This window comes from Notamacropus eugenii, chromosome 1, assembly GCF_028372415.1.
Source record: "Notamacropus eugenii isolate mMacEug1 chromosome 1, mMacEug1.pri_v2, whole genome shotgun sequence".
In the NCBI taxonomy this organism is placed as follows: Eukaryota; Metazoa; Chordata; class Mammalia; order Diprotodontia; family Macropodidae; genus Notamacropus; species Notamacropus eugenii.
In genome coordinates, this window is record NC_092872.1 from 750597489 (window position 1) to 750624215 (window position 26727).

The 26727-nt window shown below is 45.9% G+C and overlaps 1 protein-coding gene across 3 annotated transcripts in view; it reads left to right on the forward strand.

The window, feature by feature from the left end:
* Positions 1 to 26727, forward strand: part of TET3 (tet methylcytosine dioxygenase 3) — a 130338-nt gene that overhangs the window by 80039 nt on the left and 23572 nt on the right. For 2 of the 3 annotated variants that reach the window (XM_072640640.1, XM_072640714.1), the window contains 2 exons: positions 1622 to 4121; positions 24111 to 24201. In XM_072640640.1, coding sequence (XP_072496741.1) covers positions 1622 to 4121; positions 24111 to 24201 — 2591 coding nt within the window. The remainder of the gene's footprint in view (positions 1 to 1621; positions 4122 to 24110; positions 24202 to 26727) is intronic. The other variant, XM_072640788.1, reaches the window with a different exon arrangement.

A 26727-nucleotide genomic window follows, 5' to 3' on the forward strand; every position in this document is an offset into this window, starting at 1 on the left:
CAACTGCCTTTTAAAACAACGTTTTATTATCATTTTTTGTTTTTACATCACCTTCATTCCCAAATACTTTCCTCCCCCATGAACCATCCCTTAGAAGAGAGACTTTTTTTTTTTAACAAAGAGGAACAAATGAACAAATGAGCCAGACCCCCAGTCAAGCTTGACACTGTGATGTTCCCATTCCTGGGGGCCCCCATCCGCCCACTCCCCCGTTGTTGTGAAGAACCAGCTGCTGAATCTTCCCCTTCCTTGTCTGTCCCCAAGCTCTGGTCATTTCAATTGCAAAGCATTCCGTTTAGTAATCCTTGTTTCCATTGATGTTGCTGCCATCACTGTGCATGTTGTTTTTAGGTTCTGCCCATTTCACTTTGTATCAGTTGGTGGTTCTCTTTTTCATATTCATCACAGCTGGAAATAGACTATACTGGATGCCTTTGTTCATTCTTTTTATTTTGGAAGGATATTGAGAAACTGGAGGGTGAGCAGGATGAGTAGGCAACTAGAACCATGACCATATGATGAATTGAGGAAGGAACTGTTAAAAACCCTGTTTGGAAGGTTCTCCTGTGGAACTGGCATTTGGATGGAGCCTGAGGCATGATGGAGAAGACTGATATTCAGATTTGGGTTCAGATCCCTCCTCTTCCACTTTGGGCCTCTGGGCAAGGGATGTCACTCTTTGAGCCTCAGTTGCCTCACCTGTAAAATGAGAGGGGATGGGTTAGACTTTAACCTCAAAGATCTCTTGTGGTTCTAGTCTCATGGTCCTGGGTGTGACCTTAGGAAGCTCATTTCACTTCCCTGGGCTTCAGTTTCCTCACTTGTAAAATGAAAAGGGTTGGACTAGATGTCCTTCTAAAGCATCTTCTAGCTGGCTGTACCCATTGGTGCTTGTCTCCAGATTTTTCTGACTCCATTACCAGCATTCTCTTTGCTATCTTGTGGCACCAGGTCAGCAAGAATCCTCTTCTCCTTTTCCTGCTCTCCCATACCAGGATTTAGAATCCATCAGGATTTTCAAGTAGGCAGCAAATTAGCTTTCTTTTTCTCTGTCAAATATCAAAGCTTCAGGCCAGAGTCTCTTTGGGCAGCTGGCCTTTTTGCTTGCCCCTGGAGCTTTCTTCATTGGCCCATCTTTGGAGTTTCAAAGGTTTGTATCAGTCTTCATAGACTTCATGAATTTAAGAAACAAAAATCCAAGTAATACAATCTGGCGTTTTGAACATTCATATCAAGTCTTGCCTACTGAGTTGGTGGCAAGATTTAGATTAGGTTTCGGTAAACTGGGAGAAGAGGAGGCACAGAGCCAACTCTGGGTAATGAATGGCGAAGGTCCATTCCAATCCTCCTTGGATACTTAGCAGCTATGTTCATTCTTGTATTTTCTGCCTTGAAGGACTTGGCAAGGGTCTAATCACATCATTTTTGTGAAGCGCATTGAAAAGTTTGCAAAGTGTATGTGTGATCTGTTCTTACTCATTGCAGAGGGGAAGGGTTTGGAAATACTTGCAGTGGGTAGGGTGTGCAGTGGCAGGACTCTGGGCAGGGACTGGCCAACAGGCTTGGAGTCTGGCTCACCTACTTCTCTTGTTTTTCCTCTCTTCCCCACCCCCTTCCCCAGACAGGCTTGGAGGGAAGCTCAGTTGATGGAACCGTCCCAGGCCGGATGGACCCAGGGCCAGTGTACCATGGGGAGGAACGGCGGCTGAACACTCCCAGGGCCCCGGTCAATGGGGCTGGAGAACCGGCTGGGCCAGGACTGCTTGGGGTTGGAGGAGTGTGGCAGGTGGACCAGAAGCCTGATTGGGAACCTTCCCCCAGCCCTGCTCATGCTGCCCACCCAGAAGATGCCCATGACCTCGTGGCCTTCTCAGCAGTGGCTGAAGCTGTTTCCTCCTATGGGGCCCTCAGTACTCGCCTCTATGAGACCTTCAATCGGGAGATGAGCCGGGAAGGTGGCAACAACCTCAGCGGCCCTCGACCTGGCCCTGAGAGCTATTCTGTAGGGGGAGAGGACCTGGATACCCTTCAGACAGCCCTGGCACTGGCCCGCCATGGTATGAAGCCACCCAATTGCAACTGTGATGGGCCGGAGTGTCCTGACTACCTCGAGTGGCTGGAGGGAAAGATCAAATCTGTGGCTGTGGGTAGAAGGGAGGACCGACCTCGACCACCAGAGTCTTTGCCTCCAAGTGAAGTGGGTCTCCCTGCTCCAGGCTCCCTCCATCCTGGTGAAGTGGGTCTCCCTGCTCCAGGTCCCCTCCATCCTGGTGAAGTGGGCCTCCCTGCACCTGGACCCCTCCATCCTGGTGATGTGGGCCTCCCTGTTCCTGGGTCCCTCCATCCTGGTGATGTGGGCCTCCCTGCTCCAGGTCCCCTCCATCCTGGTGAAGTGGGCCTCCCTGCTCCTGGACCCCTCCATCCTGGTGATGTGGGCCTCCCTGCTCCTGGGTCCCTCCATCCTGGTGATGTGGGCCTCCCTGCTCCAGGTCCCCTCCATCCTGGTGAAGTGGGCCTCCCAGCTCCAGGCTCCCTCCATCCTGGTGAAGTGGGCCTCCCAGCTCCAGGCTCCCTCCATCCTGGTGAAGTAGGCCTCCCAGCCCTGGGTCCTGGGTCCCTTCTCAGCTCTGATGCTCCCCAGCTGCACTCACCCAATGGTCTGCCACTTTCAGAGAGTGCCCTAAACATCGCCAAGGAGAAAAACATCAGCCTGCAGACAGCCATTGCCATAGAAGCCCTCACCCAGCTCTCTTCCACCTTGCCCCAGCCATCCCCTTGCCCACAATCCAAGGCCTTATCCCCAAATCCTCCTTTTCGACCTCCTCAGTCTTACCTTCGTACCTCCCCATGGCCTGCGGGCCCACCTGAAGAGCCTCAGTCCTGTGCTCCTGAGAGTTCATCCTTCCCTCCAGTAGCTCCCCGCACTGAGTATCCTGAGGTCTGGGGCCCAGACACACCACCTGTGACACCTTGCACCTCCTGGCCGGTCCCCCGCACAGGCCCTGACCCCATGGCTGAGTTAGAGCAGCTTCTGGGTGGCTCTAATGACTACATCCCATCATCTTTCAAGCGGCCTGAGGCCCTGCCTGCCAAGCCCAAGATCAAGACTGAACCCCGCTCCCCCCCTGCTCCTGCTCCCAGTCCCCGGAAGGAGGCACCCACTCCGCCCTCAGATCCTGACACCCACCGAAAGGTCCAGTCCACTCTTCAGCAGCACCTGCATCATAAGCGCAGCCTGTTCCTTGAGCAGAACCAAGGCAGTGCCTGCTCCAGGGCCTCATCGGTGCCTCCCACTCGGGGCTGGTGGGCCCCTGCCATTCCCGGAACCCCTCGGCCCTCTGACAAACCAGGCAAGGAAAAGAAGAAGAAACAGCTGCCTGTGGTTGGTGGTCTGGTGGGGGGTGAGAAACGTGCCCTAGGGCTCAAGACAGTCACTCGGAAGATAGTGCAAATCAAAAAGCCCAAGGTCCGGGATTCCCACCCTCGTTTCATGCCTCTACGCCAGATCAACCTGGAAGTGTTGAGGACCCCTGCTCCTGGGGCCCCAAAGGCAGGCACCACTCCCCCTCCACCTCCCTGCAGGGGCACCCCCTCTATGCCCACAGTCCCAGCCCCTTCCCATGCATTATTTGCACCAGGTCCCTCTGGGGGTAGCCTTTTGCCCCCTACTCAGGAAATGGCTTGTCCCAGCCTCGCCGCCGCCCTGCAGTCCAGCCCTGCTGTCCCTCTGGTCCCTGCTGATGACAAACTCGAGGAGCTCTTCCAGCAGTTTGAAGCAGAGTTTGGTGACAACTTTGGCCTTGCAGCTGCACCCCCAGCCCCTGCCTGCTCCCCCGAGCACCTGGCATCCTGTGTCCTACGCCCGGAGAGCCCATTTTCTGGACGCTCCCGAAAACAGATGAAGATTGAGGCATCAGGTTCTGTGGCCGTGATTTCTACCACCTGCCTGGAAGCAGAGGAAGGGGGCATGGAGACACCCACCAAGCAGGAGCAGACAGCCACTCCCAACCTCCGGGGCTTCCTGGAGTCTCCACTCAAGTACCTGGATACTCCCACCAAGAACCTGCTGGACACCCCCTCCAAGAGAGCTCAGGCTGAGTTCCCCGTCTGTGAGTGTGTTGGTGAGTCTTGCCTTCTTGTGTTCCAATCTGAGACTGCTAGAGACAGCAATATGATGAGATCAGAGCTCTTTAATAGAAAGATTCCACCAATCACCACATTTGGCAGATGAGGAAACTGAGTCACAGACAAGTGAAGTGATTTGCTCAGTGTCATGACTCTTAGAGGGAGGAGAAGGGAGGGAGGGGGGAGATGGGACCATTGTGCCTTTGGGAACTGGGCTGGCCCAGATTGGCTGTTATCCTCCCTCCTTAGCACAAGAAATATAGCGATGCCATGTGATTGATGTGTTGAGGAGGGTCGAGAAAGACATTGAGACACTCACTCAGGACCTGAATTTTTCCCTCAGCTTTAGTTGCGGTCTTAGCTTGGGCTCTCCTGCCTTCTCTCTAGCAAAGTGCGTCATGTCCCCACAGGCTAAAGGAGTAGATGGAGGTCAGAAAGACCTGAGTTCAAATCCCACCTCAGACATTTAATTATTATGTAACCCAAATAAGTCACTTAACCTCTGCCTACCTTAGTTTCCTCATCTGTAAAAGGGAGATAATAAGTAGTATCTACCTTCCATGAGATGATGGTTGCTCTTTGAAAACCTTAAAGTGTAATTGCTTTACCATCATCCTCATTGACATTGTTATGCTTTGAATGGCCTCCAGTGAACTTCTAGGAGAACCTTAGGAGGAAAAATTTGGTCCTGGACTTCTTTCTCCCATTGCCCTGCTTCAGCTGGATTTCTGGTCCCTTGATCCATACTTTGCAGCTTTCTCAAAGGTCCCTGTGCCCTCCCAGGCCCCAGGTTAAGAGAAAAGTAGACTGTGAGGACAGAACAGGAGATTGTCTCTTTGATAAGGACTAATTAGGGCTTCATGATGGCTAGGTCACAGGAACACCCCAGAGATGGCAGGAAGTATTCCCTGATCCCCATGTAGAAAGTCCAGGTTAACCCAAACCTCCAGGCCCCCTGGCATTAAGGAAGGTCAGGACTGACTTCTTGTAGAAGGGCTAGGTCTTGAAGCTAGGAAAGGCAGGAAAGGAAAATGAGATGGGAGAGAATTTCAGGCAGGAGAGAAAGTCAGTGAAAGTGGCCAGAGTTGGAAGGTGGAGGGTTTTCTGTGAGGAGCAGGCAGGAGGCCAGAGTCACTGGATCTCAGTCTATGCAGGAGAGAAAGAGAAGAGGTCAAAAGAAAGATTAGAGAGGCAGGAAGGCAAGGTTAGGAAAGGCTCCCTCTCTGTCTCTGTCTCTGTCTCTCTCTCTCTCTCCCTCCCCTCCCTTCCTCTCTCTTTCTCCCTCTCTCTCCCCCCCTTCTCTCTCCACCTCCAGATGTTGAATTTGGGGATGGAATGTATAAGTCTAAAGAAGAGCAGGAATCATGGCAGGGGGCCTGTTACCACATCATATACCACTCCATTGAACATGGGTTTTTTGAATGTCCCCTCTGTTAGCTGCCAGGGATACAAAGATAAAACTGAAAAAGGTCCCTTTCTTCAAAGACCTAACCCATTGGGTTAAATAAGTAAATACTTGACCAGATAAAAGTAAGTACTCAATTGTGGACAAATATATGAATGTGATAGTCAGTACAAAGATGGAGACAAAGTAAATACCTAACTGTATCCTAAGTAAATACAGTGTAATTAAACAAGAGGAATCTAGGGTTATTCTGTGGCTATAGGCAGCAGAGCTCCATTGCAAGGGGCATCCTCCAAGGACCAGACACCCTCCGTCCCTAGAGACCACTAATGCTTTTCTTGGGGGTCTACAATTTGGTTTATAAAAAATCTTTTGATAACCATGCTTTGGCATAATTGGGTTCCTTTGCATTCCTACGTGTTTTTTATTGTGTGCATTTAAAAGTAAAATTCTGAGAAGAGGTCGACCTCATAGGCTTCACCTAGAACTATCATGGGAGCCAATGACAGAGAACAGGTTAGTAGCCCTGCTCTGGAACCTCCCCCAGTACCTTCCCCTCTCCTGCTCTTTTATATATTTCTAGGGTCCTACTTGCTTCAGTATCACCTAAGCTAGCCATTCCCAAGGTAGCATTGGTGCCAAGAGAGGGAGGGGCCCCTCAGGTGGGATCCTCAGAGATTGGTGATCACCACCAGGTGTGTTGTCTAGGGAGAGGCTTCATGTTCCCATCATGCTTAGCCAAGGTGAAGTCATTCCATGCCTTGGGGCCTATTTGAGGTTGTCTTCTCCGAGGTGCTCTGAATCATAAGGTTTTATACACTTAGAGCTAGAAGAAGCTTCTGGGGTCATCTCATTCTACAGATGAGGAAACATGAAAGAAATCATGCCATGATTGGTGGAGCCAGGCTTTGAGCCCACTTCTCTAGCCTACCTCATCCATACTCTTTTATTTATGACATCACAGCCTCCCTCCAAGGAGAAGACTGGAAGGCTCTCCATCTCCCAAATTGGTGCCTTTCCCATTCTGTTTGGGAGAGCTGTAGGTATGCCCTAAGATCAAAGGATGTATAAGAGTGGCTGTGCCCTCTTGGCTCCTGAGTAGGTGGTTTCTCCAGGTGCCCTAGACTTGTGCCATAGGCAGAATACAGATGGGGGGGGGGGGTGTGGAGGATGCTAGAATCTCAGGTTGGGAGGGACCTAGGCCATGGTTGTTCTATCCGTTGGGTAAGAATCACCTCCATGGCAATAAAATAACTTGGATTGATTGGGGTTTGCTAAGTATTTTACATGGTCTCCTTCAGCCCTCATAACAACCTTGTGAAGTAAATGCCACAGGGATTATTGTCCCTATTTTACAGATGTGCAAATTGAGTGACTTTTCCTAGGTCACACAGTGAGTGCCACAGGTAGGATTTGTCCGTCCTCTGGGCCTCCCATCATAGTGCTCCCATCTGAAGACCTGGTGGGAAGGGAGGCAGCTCAAATTGTTAGGAAGTCTCTTTCTTACACCACATCACCCTCTCTCCACAACTTTCATTGTTTGCCCCAAGGACCATGGAGTCCCCCCTAAAGAAGGCCTTCTAGGACCCATCTAATATTGTCGGCCAGACTCCCATTGGCAGCCACATTGCTTTGGAACAGTTCTTTGTAGGAGAGTTTTCCTGCCATCCAGCAGGAGTGGGCATCTCTGCATCTCTCCCCCTTGCTTCAGGCTCCTGCTCTGGGGTCATACCAAACAAGTGCCTGACCCCTGTTGTAGGTGATTTCCCATGTGAAGACCTCAGGACTCCCCTGAATCTTCCCTCATCCAGTCCCTCCACCAGGATGGTTTGCTCCAGTATCCTTTGATGATATCTTGGTGACCTCTGCCCTCCAGGAGCACCTCCCACCTGACAGCTCCTCAGAGAGAAGCTTGTTGTCATCTATTCCATCATCCCAGAGCCTTCTTCAGGCTCAGTATTCCCAGTTACTTCTGCAGATGCTGCTGGTGTGGTGGGCCACATCAGCTCTTTGCTGACTTCCTTTCATCCATCCGTTCACCCCCATCACTCCCTTCCTCCTCCCACTCTGAAAATAAATGGTGACAGGAATTTCAAAGTTGGTGAGTAGGTCAGTGAGGCAAAGTAACATGTGACTAATTCCTTCCAGGCTCAAGTCCTCAGGGCCCTGACATTGGGCAGCTGGCCCATGATCCCTTTCCCCAAGAGATGGAGAACCCTCCTTCAGAGGAGCACACATTTCCACTCTCCTCATCAGAGCTCCATAAGATCATTCTTTTCATCTTGCAGATGCAGAAACTGAGGCTCAGAGAGATGAGATCATCTGGCCATATTCATAACAGTGAGGTCAGAATCAGGACAGGGGCTGCTGACTTCCAATTCTTTTCCTTCTTGCCTTTGGTTCACTGTTAATTAGCACTGCATGAAGTGGCAGATCCACCACCATGTATGGTGGAAAGAGGCATTGGAGGAAATCACATTCCTGACTCTGGACTGAGAAGATCTAGGCTCAGATCCTACCTCAGTCACTTTTCTACATTAGTGATATTAAACAAATCATTTTACTTCAGAGCCTCAGTTTCCTCATGTGTAAAATGAGGGGGTTGAACTACTTGACTTTAGAGATCACCTCCAGCCATTTAGCTTCCCTGAGCCTCAGTTTCCTCCTCTGTAACATAAGGAGAATTAGACTAGACAACTTCTCCAGTCCCTCCCAACTCTGGAGTTAGGATTCTAGGATCCTAGGAAAATAGGAGTGCCCCATTGGCAGAGCCATGGGGTAAGTTGAGAACTTGGGACCTTCCAAGGGTCAGGGAAGTTAAGCCGTCATGGTCTCCATCTCTCCATCCTGTGAGATGAGTGCTACCACCTCCTGTGGATATAAGTACTGAACTATCCATTCACTGAAAGTTACTAGACATGTATATGTCCAGCACCTGAGTACCATAAGCTGGGATACAAAGTTGGGGGCAGGGGGAAAGGCTTTGCCTTCGAGGAACTTACATTCTACTGGCAGATTCACCAGTGAGTAAATAGAAAATATATAACATATAATAATAACCTAGGAAGATCTCAAGTAGGGGAAAGAGGTAGTACTTGATCTAAGCTCTGAAGTAAGACCTAAGGTTTCTAAGAGGCAGAGGTGTGTGTGGGTGGGTGGGTGGGTGAGAGAGAGAGAGAGAGAGAGAGAGAAAAAGAACAAATAAATGAATTCTTGGAATTGTCCTTTTGGTTGCTGTGTGAAAATGGATAGGAGAAGAGGGTCCAGTTAGCGGCTCTCTCATTAGAATGTAAGCTTCTTTTGAGTAGAAAGTATTAAATTCTGAATACTTATATCCCCAGTACCTAGCACAATGCCTGGCACAAAGTAGGTACTTAATAAATGCTTACTGTTTGATTCCTGGATCGCAGGAATTCAAGAGAGAAGGAATGAAGCCTAAACTTTGGGATTAATTTTTTTAATTAATATTTTATTTTTTTCCAATTGTAAAAACAGTTTTTAATGATTTTGAGTTCCAGATTCTCTTCCTCCTTCCTTCCCCTCCTCTCTCCCAGAGACAGTAAGCAATTTGATAAAGGTTATACATGTGCAGTCATGCAGAACAGATTTCCATATTAGTCATGTTGTTAAAGAAAACACAGACAAAAAAACCCAAGAAAAATGAAGTTAAAAAAAGTTTGCTTTGATCTATATTCAGATTCCATCAGTTCTTTTGCTGGAGGTGGATAGCATTTTTTATCATAAGTCCTTCAGAATTGTCTTGGATCTTTATATTGCTGAGAATAGCTGTCATTCACAGTTGATCACTTTACAATGTTGCTGTTGCTGTGTACAATGTTCTCCTGGTTCTGCTCACTTCACTTTGTGTCAGTTCATGTAAATCTTTCCAGGTTTTTCTGAAATCCTCCTGTTCATCATTTCATATAGCACAATAGTATTTCATCACAATTGTATACCACAACTTGTTCAGCAATTCCCCAGTTGATGGGCATCCCCTCAATTTCCAATTCTTTGCCACTTTAAAAAGAACTGTTATAAATATTTTGGTACATATAGGTCCTTTTTCTTTAAAAAAAAATGTCTTTGAGATTCAGAGCTGGGAGAGAAATTGCTGGGTCAAAGGCTGTACACAGTGGTGCTTTGGGTTGCCATGTAAATTGAAGGAGAAGGTTGGGATGAGAAAGGCATTGGCCTGAGGCATGAACAGGAGACTGAGGCAAAAGAAAGAGGAGAAAAGGGAGTGAGTAAAAATCAGGAACACGAATAAGAAGAAAGAGCTGTATGGGATAGTGGGTGATTAGGTGCCACCAAAACCTCCCCACAAGGCACCCACCCTTCCTAATGGGACTGTAGGTTGTGTGCCACTACCACCCCCTTGCTCCGAGGTCATGGAAGGCTTATTCCCCACAATGGGCAGGTTGTCTTTTCTTGACCCTGGCACCCTGGTCAGCAAATGGCAGTCTTATTCGGTTCCCCACTTTTTCCTGCTGTGGCCTGGAGCCCCATTGCTGTGGCTGCTTTCCAGGTCCCTGGCGCCAGAGTACTGAGATGAGAGGAATTACCCTGCAGGGGGAGGAGCATACTTTAATGCACAGTGGTAATTACACTGGGTCGGCCTTTCTCATCCAAGCATGGTACAGACTGGTTAGGGCAAATGATGGCTCTGACTGTTCTTGCCCATAGGCAGCTGCTTTCCGGAGTTAAGGTGTCCACTGGTCATATCTAATTACATCATATTCCTCGCTCTCAAACTTACAGCTGGCAAGACAGGTCTTATCACCTCCTTGTCTCTACGCTGAGATTCTCAAGTCTCCATCTGTAGGCATGTCTCCAGCAGAGGGCCACAGGGTTCTGATCTTGAGGTATTGTTTAATATTTAATCAATGACTTGGATAGAAGACTAGGGAACATGCTCATGACATTTATAAATTCCCTGAGCCAGTAGAAAACTTGTTGGATGACAGTTTGGATGATGGGACGTAAATTTAACTCATAAAAGCAGAAGTCTCTGCTTGGGTTTAAGATCAATCAAGGGGTAGGCACTGTGGAAGGTACAGGTGATGGGGTAAGTTTCTTTTACCTTTTGGTGGCCCTTAAGCATGTGGCAGATGAGAGCCAGAATTGCCAATAAAGAATAGTGGAGCCCAAGCTCTGTCAGGACTCGCCCTGGGTAGGCCATGTCTGAAATGCTGCATTCAGCTCTGGTTGCCATGTTTGATGGAGGATGTGAATGAAGTGGAGAGCATCCAAAGAAGACAAGGAAGGAGGTTTGAGGGAGGGTCCTGTGAGCCCTCTTCAAGGCTGGCATGTGCTAGAGCAATTCTTCTGGTTCTGCTAGATACTGAGGGCAGAGCAAAGCAATAGGGGCAAGTTTTGGAGAATTCATTGATCTCCATTTAAAGAACAACCCTCTGTCAGTTGGTTCTTGGTTACCTCTAGAGTGTTTCTACCTCATTGGTTGGAGGTCTTCTTTCACATAAAATCTGGATGGCCCTATGCTGCTGATGGTGTAACAGATTCTCTGTAAAATAGGGATCAAGAGGTGGCAAGAATGAGGAAATTGAGGTCTAATGGGGCAATGTGATATATATGCCCAAGATCAAGTGGGTAATATGCATCAGAAATAGGATTTGAAGCCAGGTCCTTAGACTCCACATGTTGGCTCTTCAACTCCAGTGAAACTGCAGTTATCAGAGCTTCGTTGATTGAGAGCTACAAGTAGTCTTAAAGGCTCTTGATTCCAGCTCCCTCATTTTACAGTGGAAGAAACTGAGGCTATAGAAGTTAAGTGACTTCCCTTGTCAATAAAAAACTTTTTTAAAGAATTCAAACTTGGGCTCCTTAATAAAGGCAGAGCAGATAATCCTATCATACTTGGCCCTGGTCAGAGTACATCCACATCTTAGAAATGAAGTTTAATCACAAGAGCTTGTGAACTGAAGCCGCCTTACCCCCCTCCCCTCATTACCTGAAAAGCATTCATACTACAGCACACCCAACAAATGACCATATCCACCCATATGAAGATGTCCAGCTTGGAGGGACCCAAGCCTCTCAATGCACTTTGCACTTTTGGAGGGCTTACATTGGGACAAGGGTATCTAGCCTACAATAGTCTCTTTGGCGTGACCCTCCCTTTCTAGAAGCCTGCTGGAACCACAGAGAACAATGGGTCCCTCCTCCATGATGGCCCTTCAGTCATCCAGGAAAACTGGCCTAGCCTCCTTGAGTCTTTCCTCCTCCAGGTTAAATAGCCCCAGCTCCTTCCAATGATCTTCCTACAATGAGGAGTCATTTAACTTCTTAGCCTTTCATTCACTTGACTGATTCGCAGTCTCTATAATATGGCTGATCACTCTCTCTGGTATTCTCTGATTCTTCTCTTGCCTTCAGTAACACTGTTCTTTCCTGATGTCATCCCAGTTTTAGGGTTCCTCACTGTCTCCTATTTCCCACTTCCTCTGAAATGCTCCACCCCTTCCCCCACATCCCCTGAGGCCAGCTAAGCAAAACCTCTCTAGCAGAGTTTTGACATAGGAGAGCTTTCCTTTGATGTTGGGAGGATGCAAATTATTTTCTTCCCTTTAACTTAAAAAAAAAAATTTACATCACCTACGTTTTCCTGTGAAACACCCTATTCACCATCATTTCTGTTCCGATTTCACACGCACACACACACACAGACACACACAATCCCCCACCCTCCCAAATGCCTGTGGTTGTGCAAGGTCTCTCTTCATTTTTAGTGGTTGAATCTTTTATAAACAAAGTACATGTGCATTTGGACCTGATTTGGGGTATGTTATGGAAGGTCTAACCTAGGACATCTTCCTAATTGCTTTCTTTCCAATTTTCCGAGACCACATCTTTCAAGTCGTAAAATTGACTGAACAGTCCAAAGAATCCAAGAAATGCTTGTGTTTGGTGACTCTTAAAAATGCATTTTCATTTGCTAGGGCAAAATGCAGCCTTAATTGAAAGCTCTGCTCCAAAAATGCATGCCATGGGGTCATAGCTAGAAGGGACCCTAGATGGCATCATTTTACTGAGAAGAAAACTGAGGTAGTTAGATGAATTTACGCAAGGTGACAGAGCTATTCCACCTTTGAGGAAGGATGTGAACTCAGGCTTTCTGGATTCAGTGCCCTTATTCATTATACCACACTTCTCATATATTAAAATTAGGCAGTATTCCTCTTTTTTTAAGTAATATTTCCCCCGATTACATGTAAAAACAATTTTCAACCTTCTTTTTTTAATTCTGAGTTTCAAATTTCCCTCCCTCTGTCACCTCCCCTCTTCCTAAGACAGTAAGCAATTGGATATAGATGTCTATACATGCAGTCATGTAAACCATTTCCATGTTAGTCAAGTTGTAGAAGAAGAAACAGACCAAAAGAAAAAAAAAACAAAAAAAGGTGAAAAATAGTGTTTCTGTCTTGCAGGATTTCTTAAACAGTAGGGATTATTTTGTTTAGCTTTGCGATTATGACCTTAGAATGTAGGCTTTTTGAGATTATGGCTTGTTTCTGCTGTTAGTATGGCAGACCTTAATAAATGTTTGTTGATTGATTGATTTGAATCAAGACATGGAGGCCCTTTCCACCATGTTCACACCTCCCTCCCCTCCTCACCCTCACTCTTCCCCTAGAACTTGGGGAGTTCTCTTTCCCTCTCTGGTACTTTCTAGTTGGATCCTCCACTGGAGACAGACTCAGGGCTGCCCTTCAGAACTGCAGGCCTTGGTTCTACTTTTCCCTGACATCTAGGCTCCTGAGGCTCCTGGGCACTCATTCCTCCACTGGCTTCCTGCATTGATGTTCCTGACTCTTTCCACCTCCAGTGGCTCCCTCTTGCTCCCCTCAGCATTGATGTCCCTCTCTTTGCTGTCCTCAGTTTGGTATGGTGGCCGCTTGAGGAGCTGAAATGAATCCCAGGTAATAGTGCTGATGGAAGTGGGGCAAGTGCTGGCCTCTGGGTCAGGGAAATCTGAGTTCGTCCTTCCTCTGTGAGCTACTGGTGGTGTGACCTTAGACAAGTCCAGTAACCTCTTTGGTGCTCTAGGCAACCCTCTAAATGGTTGAGAAGGTGCCAACTTGCATTGGAAGCTTCCTCCCCGGGGCCTCCCCATACCGATGAAATCACAGTCTCTGTTCCTACGCCCTTGTTTTGTTTTTCGTATGTCCTTTTTTCTTGATGTGCCCTCTTCTTCTCCACCCCCTCCAAAGTATTCCCTGGTTCATGCCTTCTGCCCGTGGGGTCTGCTTGGCTATTGCTGCCAAATCCCAGTCTCTTCTGTCACTTGGTCATTGTTCCTTCCCAGTCCCCAGGCCCAATCTTTTCTCTGCCACAGAAAGACATTCCTTTCCTTCTTGCTTGGAATCTTCCATATGGGTGAGGTCAGGCAGATTAACCCAGGCCCTTCTGAAGGGGAAGGTGGAAGGGCTGACCTCCTGGCTTCTCCCAGCCCCTTCCTGCTAGAGCTGAGAAGGGTTGAAAGGAGAAAGCTTCATGTCCCCTCTTGCATGTGGACAATTCCCAAGGTCCTCAGCAGGCTCTCTATCTTTGCTGACCAGAGGATTCACTCCTTTGTCTTAACTCCCTCACCAGTCCCCAACATAGGGCTGGGTAATCTATATTAAGGTAGCCAAAAGGCCCCAGGCTTCTTTCAGTCAACTTCACTGAAACTTGTGCTAATATTCAGCTTGCCCTCTTACCATCCTGCACTTGAGGTCCTTGACTCAGCAGCCAGACACTCTGCTTGCTTGGAAGTACTTGTGAAGATACAAGAATTGTGGCCTGTGCCAAAGGCCACCCCTTTATTCTAAGGAGTTTGAGTGAAGACCCCAACTCACCTTCATCCGGAGCCTCAAAAGGATGAAATCACCTAAAGGGCCCCCAGGGGAATGCTCATTCCCATTTCCTACTAGTACCTCAAGCTACATGTCCATAATTCAGTTTATTAAACCTCTTCTTCCAACCTACTCCTTTCCACATTCAACTATCAAATTTCAAGCATTTCTTAACCTTTTCTGTGCTAGTTACAAGTGCCAAAGGCAGTCAGTCCTAGACTCCAACCTGTGGCATCCTTCACCCGATCTCTCATGTTTCTGTCTTTGCCCCTCTCTTTCACACACACAGCACCCCTCCCCTCCAGGCCCTGCTGTTTATTCCTGCTGCATCCCTTTTTACCCATCCCCAACCATGAGTGGTCTGGCTTGTTTCAAAGTCTCCTAACTTAACTCCCATCTCTATGATCTCCTCCTCCAATCCACTGACTACTGCCAGGATAATCTCCTGATTATTTCTGCTGATATTTTTAAAAATGATTGGTGGCTCCTTATTCTCCACAGGATTCCTTTACTTATTACTCAAGGCCCCACTCTTTCCATTTCCACCCTGCTTCTCCAAACATCTTTTCTGTACCTTCCAAACTAATGACTGTTTCCCAGCATGCTCTCCTTGACTGCCTTTGCTTTCAGTTTTTCCTGGAATGCCCTCTTACCTCTTATTTGCCTATTGGAATCCTTCCTGTCCTTTAAAGTCTGAATCAGATGCCACCTTCTCTGGGACTTCTCTTCCTTCCCTGAATTACTCCCAACAATCCCATTCTCCCTCATATCCCACGTAGCCTAGCATTTGATCCATGTTTAGATCCCAAGTTTGTCATCTACCAGAGTGACTTCACCTCCCAGGTTTGTGTCATGGGCAGATTTCAGAAGCATGTCACCAAGGGCTTTCTTCAGTTAATTGATAAAAATGGATTTTAACAGAATTGGGCTGTAGACAGTAATAGTCTCCCAGGGGCCTTCCTACAGATTGGTAACACTGTATTAATCACCTTTCCTAGAGTCATGTTATGCAAGCAGCTCTGAATCAGCTTTATATCATCCGGCCCACACCTCTCCTTCTTACTCATCAGAATAGCTGGTGAGCTTTAGTCATGCACTTTGCTAAAACACCTCCTGTCTCTGGCATTGCCCCAATGTAGAAACTGAGTAGTTACTCAATATATCTGGCTATCAATCCACCTACCTTCCTACCTATGTACAGAGAAACAGCAGGAGCTAGAGGGCTGACCTTTGAATCAAGCTGATCTGGGTCCAGCTCCCATTTCTTGATAATATTTGTAAAGCTCTAAGCATAGTGCTTGACATATCAAAGATATTTAGTAAATCTTCATTCCTGTCTCCCTCCTTTCATCCTTCCTTCATCCTTCCCTTCCTTCCTTCCAACCATGGGTAAGTCACAGTTGGAGTTGCTGATTGGCAAGTGGAGAGGGGAAATCATAGGTCCAGAATGAATGAAGAGGCTTGCAGTGAGTACTTACTATGTGCCAAGCGCTGGAGATACCAATAAAAGTAAGAAAAGATAGACCCTGCCCTCAAGGAGCTTAGATTCTAACAGGGGAAGACAAAACCCAGGAGGAAAGGGGTGGGTTTTGGTCAGCAAAGTCAAAGTCATGGCCATGTCCTTTCCTTGGGTGGCTGTTTTGATTAGGATGCTATTCTGAAAGCCATAATTAGAAATGAGGGTGGGGGAGGTCTTTTGGGGCTGGAGGAGGGAAGCATGGCATGAAGATGGCTGGAGAGTGCTCACACATGGTCACCAATCCAAAGCCAGGGTCCCAGTCTTGGAGCTTGTATACATGGGGAGGAGGTGGGGGTTGAAGCATAGAAGATGGTCAGGAAGTAGTCAAAAGTGGAGAAACAATTATTAAATGTATTCCTCGCACATTTGTACCAAGGACTCAAATGCATTGGGCAGAGACAGTTTCAACTTAAAGAATCCAGGTTGTTTTCTCCACTTGTCCATACCTGTTCTGGGCCTTGGGAGCACTACCGTTTCTGATAAAGTTTTAATTTATCATGGGGATGGACCAAGCCGTTAGTCTCATGTGCCTAGATGGGGTGAGAAGGGCTCACTTTCTTCCCGGACACAGGGCTTGCCATCTTTCTGGGACCCGGACCCGTCGCCATTCGTAGTCTACATAAGTTTTGGTAAATGAAAGAGACAGTGGATTAAGTATCGAATTGGGACTGACGAGTTAAGGAATGGAGAATCACTTCGATGCAGCATCCAAGTGGGAGGTTTGGAGTCAGAGGACCTGGGCTGGAACTGGATCTCAGCCACTTCCTAGGCGTCTTAGTAATCTTGCAAGACAGCTCCTGACTCCAAGAAACTTATAGTCCAGTGGGTCTCTTCTCCGAGGAAGTTAGTAAAAACGACTCAGACGTACAAATGTCTTTATATGGTACTATTACTTGCATTTATTTTTGAAGAGCTGGAAACCAAAGAACATGCCCAGCACTTGGAAAATCTTTTGTCAGGTGATCCTACGATTCTGAACCAGAGAGCTGGCCCCATGGCACCCGTTTGAGATGCCATTAAGCCCTAGCTGCAGGGAGACTGAGAGTTTAGTAGTGGAAGCTCTGTAAGAGAAGGGACTGGGTTGTTTTTCACCACTGCCCCCTCAGGTCTGAGCATACCCCTCTGTCACATCAATATTTAAATGTCAGTTGAATTAAATTAACTACCACACACTTTATGTTCATTTTTAAAAATTTTGCTAATACACCTTGTTTTGGAAAGATACTTCCAAACAGACAGCCATTGTACATTACTGGGAGAAAAAGATTATTCATTTAACAGAAAGAAGGGAGTGTCTCTTACTCTTGCAAGTACGGTACTGATAATGACCAGTGAAATTGTCCAGCTCTTTCCCATCTCTCTGGTGACCTTGTTTATGTTGTTATGTTGACTACATTTCTTGGTTTTGGGCTTCATTTTCCTCACTCTACATCACGTCCTAGAAGTCTTTCCATCTTTCTCTGAATTCTCCATATTTGTCTTTCCTTATGATAAACTAGCATTCCATTATATTCCCATGCAAAACTCAGAAGATTGGGTTACAATTGGGGGCTTATAGTTCATTTTTGAATGTAAGAATTGTTACGATATGAACATGTTTGTAGAGTTGAGTTACTTAAGAAGTAACATCCTTGGAGAATAGAACTTCTCATGGGCAAAATTGTCTTTTGCCCATCTAGCCCCGGTGCTCAGCATGTTGCCTGACACATGGTGCATGCTTAGTAAATGCTTATTGACTGAATGTATAGGTCCAGTCCCAGTAGTGGGAGAAAGGACAAGTAGCTTTTTTTTTTAACACAATTTTACAATTATCTTCCAGAAAGGATGAACCAATTCACACTTTTTCCTGTGGGGAATTCGCTACATGTCATCTAGTTTAGCCCTTCATTATACTTTTTTGTGAAGGAGGGTCAGGCCCATTGGGATTCTCTTATCTGAATCTGACCAGCGGTGTCTTCAGTCCAGGGTTTAAGCTCCAACACTAGTTCCAATTTTAATCTGGAGGAACCTGAGTAATTGACTTCAGAAACTGAAAAATGTGCTCTGAGCATTTCAGTGTTTGTGAATGAAAGCACTTATTAAACATTTACTGTATACCAGGAAACATTTGGCATTTAATCCTCATCACAGCCTGGCCCTACCCTGCCTTCCCAAACCTCAGACTTGGCCCTCCCTTCCACATACAGGCACTCTGTGTATATAGCAGCATCCTAGCCTTTTCCCTCTCTAAATTTATTAATTTATTTGTCTTCAGTTTTCAATAATCACTTCCATAAATTCCAAATTTTCTCCTCCTCCCTCCCCAAGATGAGATGCAATCATATATGGGTTCTACGCATGCATTCTTATTAAACACATTTTCTCATTAGTCATGTTGCAAAGAAGAATTAAAATGAGTGGAAGAAACCATGAGAAAAACCAAACCAAAACATAATACAAGAGAAAATAGTTTCATTCTGTGTTCCACTTCCACAGTTCTGTCTCTGAGTGTGGATGGCATTTTGCCTCAAGAGTCCTTTGGGAATGTTGCTGTGAAGGACTAATCACAAATAGTCCTCGCACACTGTGGCTGTTACTGCGTATAATGTTCACATGGTTCTGCTCATTTCTTTCTCTTTTTTTTTTGCATTTTATTTTTTTTCAGCTTTTATTAACCCATCACTCTTTTTTATTAAATTATTTTATTTGTTTTCAGTGTTCTACAGTCACTTCCATATATCTTAGATTTTTTCCCCTCCTTTCCTCCTCCCTCCCCACTCCCTCCCTGAGATGGCATACAATTTTATATAGGTTCTACACATATGTTCCTATTAAATACATTTTCACCTTAGTCATGTTGCATAGAAGAATTAAAATGAATGGGAGAAACCAGAAAACAAAACAAAACATAATACAAAAGAAAATGATCTGCTTCAGTCTGCAATCCAGTTCTGTAGTTCTTTCTCTGAATGTGGAAGGGCATTTTGCCTCGAGTCCATTGAGAATTTTTTAAGTCCTTGCATTGCAATGAAATACTAAGTCTACCAGAAAAATTCCTCACACACTCTGGTTGTGGCTGTGTACAAAGTTCTCCTGGGTCTGCTCCTTTCACTCAGCATATAAGTCCTTCCAGGCCTCTTGGAAGTCTTCCTATTCATTATTTCTTATAGCACAATAGTATTCCATTGCATTCATATACTCAACTTGCTCAGCCATTCCCCAACTGACGGGCATTCTCTTGATTTCCAGTTCTTGGCCACCACAAAGAAAACTATATAAATATTTTTTATACGTGTGGGTCCTTTACCCATTTTTATGATCTCTTTGGGATACAGCCCTAGAAGTGATCTTGCTGGGTCAAAGGGTATGCACATTTTTGTAGCCCTTTGGGCATAACTCCAAATTGTTCTCCATAATGGTTGGATCAGTTCACAGTTCCACCAACAATGAATTAGTGTTCCAACTCTCCCACATCTTCTCCAACATGTATCATTTTCCTGTTTTGTCATGTTAGCCAATCTGATGGGTGTGATATGGTACCTTAGAGTTGCTTTGATTTGTATCTCTCTAATCAATAGTGATTTAGAGCATTTTTTCATATGACTGTAGAAAGCTTTAATTTCAACTTCTGAAAACTGCCTGTTTACATCCTTTGACCATTTATCAATTGGAGAATTTCTCTATATATTTTAGAAATAAGACCTTTATCACAGATACTAGTTATAAAAATTCTTTCCCAGTTTTTTACTTCCCTCTTAATCTTGGTTGCATTGGCTTTGTGCAAAAACTTTTCAATTTAATGCAATCAGTGTTATCCATTTTGCATTTCATAATGTTCTCTATCTCTTATTTGGTCATAAATTCTTCCATTCTGCATAAATCTGACAAATACACTATTCCTTGCTCCCTTAGTTTGTTTATACCTAGATCGTGTACCCATTTGAACTTTATGCTGGTGTACGGTGTCAGGCATTGGTCTGTGCCCAGTTTCCATCTCTCTGTTGTTCAGTTTTCCCAGCAGTTTTTGTCAAATAGTGAGTTTTCCCCCTAGTCTTCTTGCTGTTCCTTCCCACAGGCCATTCCATGACCTGCTCAGATCTGCTCTGGTAGTGCTCCCTTCCTTCTCATCCTTTCTTCTCAGAATCTTTGATTTCTTTCAAGACTCAACTCAAGTACCTCCTTTTGCATGCTCACTCCAGCTACTAATGCCCTCCCAATTCAACTGCTACGTATTCGCTATCTGTGTAAATATGTATAGGCTCGTACACACACACGTTTGTTGTGTCCACTCTTAAGATGTAGCTCCTTGAGGGAAGAAACTGCTCCATTTTCCCCCTTCATATCCTAACCTCCTATGACAAGTGCCTAGCACATAGTAGGCATTTACAAAATGTTTGTTGATTGGCTGGCTTAAATACCTTCTGCTTGGCTCCTGAGAACTGAACTCAGCCCCCTGAAGATGAAATGGATGTGTGCTGCAAAGATGATTTTGCCTTGACATCAGAAAAAGCTTCCTGACTATTGGAAGCCAGCCCAGGGGAGGAACTGAGGCTCTCAGGAGGTATCACCAGATTGTGATTATGGCAATACTGGTGGTACTGATAGCTTGCATGTGTGTGCCAGGCACTATGCTAAGCCCTTTGCAAACGTTATTTCACATGAGCCTCTTAACAACATGAGAGGTAGATGCTGTTATCCCCATTTTAAAGATGGGGAAACTGAGACAAACAGAAGTTAAATTCCTTGCCCAGGGTCACACAGCTCTTGGGTGTCTGAGACTGGATTTGAACTCAGGTCTTCTGACTCCAGTGCTCTGTCCACTGTTCCACCTCTCTGTCTTATCACCTTTGCCAGGGGTGAAATATAGGGGCATCTTGGTCAGATCCAGGTTGGATTTGGATGGCATGGCATCTCTCCAAAGTCTCTCAGCTCTGGCATTCAGGAGTGCTGGGTTCTTCTTTCTTCACTGGGAAAGCTTGGAATGGTCTCTCAATTGCTCCCCACCCCATGCCTAAACTCCTAGACTACACTCTCTTTTCTTTGACTTACCAGAACAAATTAAAACACCTCCCAAACTAATGAATGGCCTCCTGCCTAGCCTTTTCCCTCCTTTTGCTAAGTCTGTTTTCCCTTCTTGAGAGATCGTTTCTGCTCCTGCTTTCTAAGAACTGACATAGGCCTTGTCGTTGGTAAGAACAGACCCAGTCCTTTGGAGAGCTGTTACGTTAGAAGGACTGTTACTCACCTCCCTTCCCAAGGACCTGTTCACAGTTGCCTCACCAAGCTCTTGTTCCTGTTTGGGCCCCACCATTTGTTTTATTTTCCCCCGTTGGCCACTCACGCTAGGGAAACATCCAGTCACAGCACTTCTTCCACTTCTCGATTCCATGCAAACACAAGATAATGGACAACAGGAAGAGAACTTGGGGTCATGTTTGACCTCTGTTCTAGTAATCACACATAAGTAAACATGTCAGTATGCAAAGCATTTGATATAATAGCTCATTTGGTCCGCAACACCCTGGTGAGGGAGGGGCTATTTCCTCCATTTTACTAATTAAGTAGCCAAGGCCCAGAGAAGTAAGGGAAGCCTGCTTGAGGTCACATAGCTAATCAGGGTCCAAGGCAGGAATCAAACTCAGAACTTCCTAGTTCAAATTCCAGTATTCTCTTTACTACACCATCCAGACCTTCTGGAACTCAGTTTCCCCAGCTGTACGTTGAAAGAATTGAACTTGACCAGTTGCAAAATCTCCCATCTCTTAAGTCTCTCTTGAGGATCAATTTCCTCAGCTTTTTTGAATGAGGATAATAATACCTCTTATACCAATCTCACAGGATTGCTGCATATATTAAATGAGATTGTACTCCTGGGACTGAGGTGCCAAAAGGAGTTTGAGGGTGGCACAGGGAAGGAACAAAGGCCTTTTTGAATGGGATCACCTTTTTTCCCAATAGCTACTGCCTGGGTGATTTTGGGCAAGGCAACTTACTTCTCTAGGTCTCAGTTTCCTCATCTGCAAAATTATGTCCAGGTTCAATGGCTTGGACTCAGCAGCCTCTGAGATCTCTCCTGGCTCTCAGTCCATGATCCTATGAATCTTTAATTTGAAGGCTCTCTTTCTGTGCATGTGTCTGTCTGTCTGTCCTGTAATCAGTAAGTGAGTTACGTTGTCCTTTCTTGGCTGCCATGCACATGTAGGTCCTGGCATAAGTCTGTCTAGCTGGACTTTCGGACTGCACAGCTGAGCGGTTCTTATTTCTCACCTGTAGTTCCTCCTTCTGGACGTCTTATGAGGCTCAAATGAAATGAAGGCAGTACAAGGCCTGGCTAACTTTAAGTTGTGGTAGAAATGTCCTCTTTAACCTTTTGGAGCATTGGGACGCGGAATTAGAATTGTGGCATCCTAACTTTGCTTTGGTCGTCTGTCTCCTCGACTCTTTACCTTCCACCTTAGAAACCAGAGTTTCTGGCTAGAGTTGAGGGTTTTCCATAAGGAAGTGGTCCAGTTGAGACCACAGTGTAAAAGGCCTTGAATGTCAGACTACGTAGTCCAGTAGGAAATGGGGAGGCAATGAAATGGGAATACATCTCAGGTTTTCCAATGAAAGGATTAAGCATAATCAAGCCCAGAACCCCCTATTTTCTGCAGACACAGGGCAAATTTGGGGGACTCATTCAGTTTGAAGCAGGGGTACGAGGTGTACCAGAGCTTCTAAGGTAGCAGTTAAGGGTGTACTTTTTTCCCCTATTTTTCAAATTCTATTTTACTTTATTTTCAGTTCTCAGTTCTTTCTCCCCTCCTCCTTTTCAGTCGTTGAGAAAGCAAGAAAAAAGTTTGTCACAGATACGTTTAGTCAAACCAAACAAATTGTCCCATTGGCCCTGCCCCTTGAACACTTCAGTCTGCACTTGCACCCCGCCTCAGACTAAACGAGACCCCCAAATTGGCCCAGCATCTTCAGAAAGCATGGGATTCTGGATCTGGGCCATCCTCAGTCCTTTCCCTGGAAAACCTGAGAAGTATCCCCATTTCCTACTGGATTTCTTAGTCTGGCATTCAAGGATGTTTAGTTTATACTGTGGTCCCAACTGTGCCTTCCCTATGAACTCTAGCCAGATCACTAAGGAGATGGAGAGCCCTGCCATTCGATGATTCTGTGAGTTGGTGGCTTGGTTTCTGTATCCCTCAGTCCTTGTCAACCATCCCTCAGTCCTCGCTCTTCTCAACCATTTTTTATTGTTGGCTGGTATTATTCTTTGCTAGGAGAACTGCCACACATGGCATGTGAAGTGTGCAAGAGCCCAGAGACCTGATCACACTCGGTATCCACTCAATAGGGGCATTTTTTGTTGTTGAATTCTTTGGGAAGTCGAGGTCTGGTGTGCTCTGAGCTTAGGGGCTATGTGTGCGACACAAGTTTTGTTTATTTGGGGAATACTATTGAGTGACTAAAATGTATGTGAACTAAAACAGTCAATTCTCTTTTATCTGAAGTAAGCTAAACTCCCAAATTGGAGGGAGGCACCCTTATAGAACCACTGCTTTGCCCATCCTTCCGACCTTCAGAAAGTAGCCCCCAACAAAGCTTTTCCATGAAGTCTTTGTCTCTAATCAGTATTAAGGGATACTGAATTTTCCTAATTGGCTATGAATTTAATATCTGTTCTTATTTGATGGAGCATAGAGACCAGACCTGAGATTTCCTTAGTCTAGGACACTCCCAGGAGAAGAAACTCCTTTCTCTAATGCAGGTAGGCAGCTTCTTTGCAGGTTGTTGTGGTAGAGTTACCAAAGGACTTTCCCAGGGTCACACAGCCTCTCCCTCCTGTGCTTTGCCGTTTTGCTATTGTCCTTACTACTACTATCATTTCTTTTAGGTAGGTACAGAGTGTCTCCCCCGTGTGCCTGTAACCTCTCTGGGGACAGTGACTATGTAAGAGACTTAAAATTCTAGGATCATTGAATGTCAGAGCTGGAAGCAGTCTTAGTGATCATCTGCTCCACTGACCTGGTTTTATCTATGAGGAAGGGAGGCTCAGAGATGTCAGGATAGTTGTGTGAAGTCAATCAGTGGCAGAATCAGGATTTGAATCCATACCCTTTGACTCCAAATCTTCTATTATATCTTCCCTCTCCCCCTCCCATGTCTTGTGCATACCAGACACTCAGTAAACATTTGACAACTATTGAAATAATTTTATTTTTTTCTTTCCCTCTCAACCCAGAGCACATAGTGGAGAAAGATGAAGGTCCATATTACACCCACCTGGGGGCTGGGCCTTCTGTGGCCGCCATCCGAGAGCTAATGGAGGACCGGTAAGTGGGACTCGGCCTGGACAGGCCTGGGAGCAGCTTGGAATCCAGGGTCAGGAAAGCTAGAGAGAGACTGACCCCCCAACTGTCCCATGGAGATTGCAGAGGGAATACGAGTCTAGTAGCTATCCCTTGGCCCCTTCACCACAGGTCTCTGAGGTTGTTTTCTGCCCCCGTCCCTACCCCGCCCTCAGTTGGATCTCACTTAGATCAGGGAGCCATATGTTGCTCCCATGGCTGGTCGGTAGAGGAGAGAGCTCAGAGAGTGTAGGGTAGTTCTCAGGCAATAAGTGGCAGCTCATTTTAAGGAAGAACTTCCCAACAGTGGAAACTGTCTACAAACAGAATCATGAGCCAGGTCGAGTGGTGATAATAACTCACCTTAGTACCATTGTATAGTTGGTAAACGGGAAGAACCTCTTCCCCTCCCACCCCTACATCTTTGTTTCTCCTTCCCAACCAAGCGAGCCTTTCTTAGGAGGGAATTCTGGGGGTGGAGCTGGATTAAGTAAAACCAGCTCACCTGTGGGCCACTTCTGTTAGTGGCCTATAGTTCTCTACTGTGGTTCTTCCTGGTCATTGCATCCTGCTGGGTTCTCGGCGTACTCTTGTCCTTCTCTGTGCATCTTTCTCACTGGGTTCACTTTTGCCCTGGTTCTTCCTCCTCCCATTTTGCCACAGTCCATGAACATCTTTCTCTGCTTCTCTGAACTCTTACTTTTCATTTTTTCCCATGATACGGTGACATTCCCTTAATGATGTGCTATATTTTGTCCAGCCACCCTGCAGTGGAGGGCACAGCCCACACTGGGATTCTTTGCTATCACCATAAACAAAGCCAAACTGTAGCTGTGAGTATTTTGGTGACATGAGACCTTTTTCCTGTCTTTGATCTTGAGGTCGTATGTTTAATGAGACAAAGGAGTCTATAATTATGGACATTTTAGGTAGCCAGGTGGCATAGCGGATAAAGTGCTGAGCCTAGATTCAGATCCAATCCCAGATACTTACTGGGTGTGTAACCCTGGGAAGGTCACTTAACTTATTTTGCCTCAGTGTATTTCACTGTAAAATGAAAATAACAATAATTCCTACTTCTCAAGGTTGTTGTAAAGGTGATATCAGTTAATATTTGTAAAGTGTTTTGGCACATAGTAGGCATTATATAAATAAACTGTTTCCATTACAGAGAAAAGGGTCTTTGGGCAAATGCTCTGTAGCTGCTTGTTGGTCAGGTGGTCCAAGAGGACAAGATATCATCTGTGATCCCTTTCCCCTCAGATTCTATGAGGGCTTTATGACCTTTCCGTTGTCTTTAAATTAGAATTCTGGTTTTTCCAAGTATTCACTATAAACCATAGACTTGGAAAGTTGAAAGAAAGAAATATAGCTTGTAGTCGATTCATTCAAGATTAGAGTAAATCGCTCCCAGTGCCCAGGGACATGTTGACCACTGCCTCATTCAGTGGGAGACTGTGTCTAGAGAGGGATGACATACAGATGGAGGGAGCTCGCTGTTATCTGCCCAGGCCAGAATCGTAGGGGTAACTCATCTGAGGAAGGCCGTTGGGGGAGGCAGCTAGTATTTTGAAGGTCCTTGGATCATCCAGGGATTGGTGGGAGGAAAGTCAACAGCTTTAGCCTGTAGCAGAGGATCTAGGTTGTTGGGGCAGAGCAGTGTGCTCTGCTAACTGGTTCACCTTTTTGAAAGACTTTCACATGAAAAAGGAATAGGTCCTCTTCTGCTTGGCCCCGAGGAGCAGAACACTGAGCACTGGGTACAGGCTACAGAGAAACAGACACATTGGAGGCAAATTCCTTCTTTATGCTTGGAGCACTTCCGCACTTGGGAAGTGCAGTGGGTTCCCCTTGCTGGACATTTTTGAGCAGAGCTGGATGGTCACTTGTCAGGGGGCTGGAGAGGGTGGGTGACCTTGTTTCAGTGGAGGCTGGACAAGAGGGCCTCTGAAAGGCCTGTAAGCATTCTGGGGCTCTTAGCACCAAGGTAATTGGATCAGGATCATTGATCTTGTGCTGGAAGAGACTTTACAGACCATTTTCTTTTTTACAAATTGAGAAACTGAGGCCCAGAGAAGTAATATGACTTGTCCAAGGTAACCCACATTGTATTTGGCAGTGGCAAGATTTGGAGTCATGTCCTCTGACTCCCAAGTTGGATGCTCTTTCCACTGAATAATGTTGGCTTCAGTCTACCTTTCACATACAATGTTCTCCTAGTTCTGCTCATTTCACTTTGCATGTAGTCTAACTTCTTCATATCACAGATGAGGAAACTGAGCCCCAGACCACAGAGCTAGTTAGTGCTCTCTGTGGGGCTGATCTACAGTAATGTAATAAGTGATTGATAAATAGACAATGGTGCCTCACTCACTGGGGGCATGGTTGGTGGGAAGGAAGCTCACTCTAAAAGTCAGACTTAAAATATTTCTTTGTATTTTGAAGGATTTCTGACCCAGTGGTCCCATGCTTCTCCATCAAAGGTGATTGAAAGGTCTTTCATCCCATCCT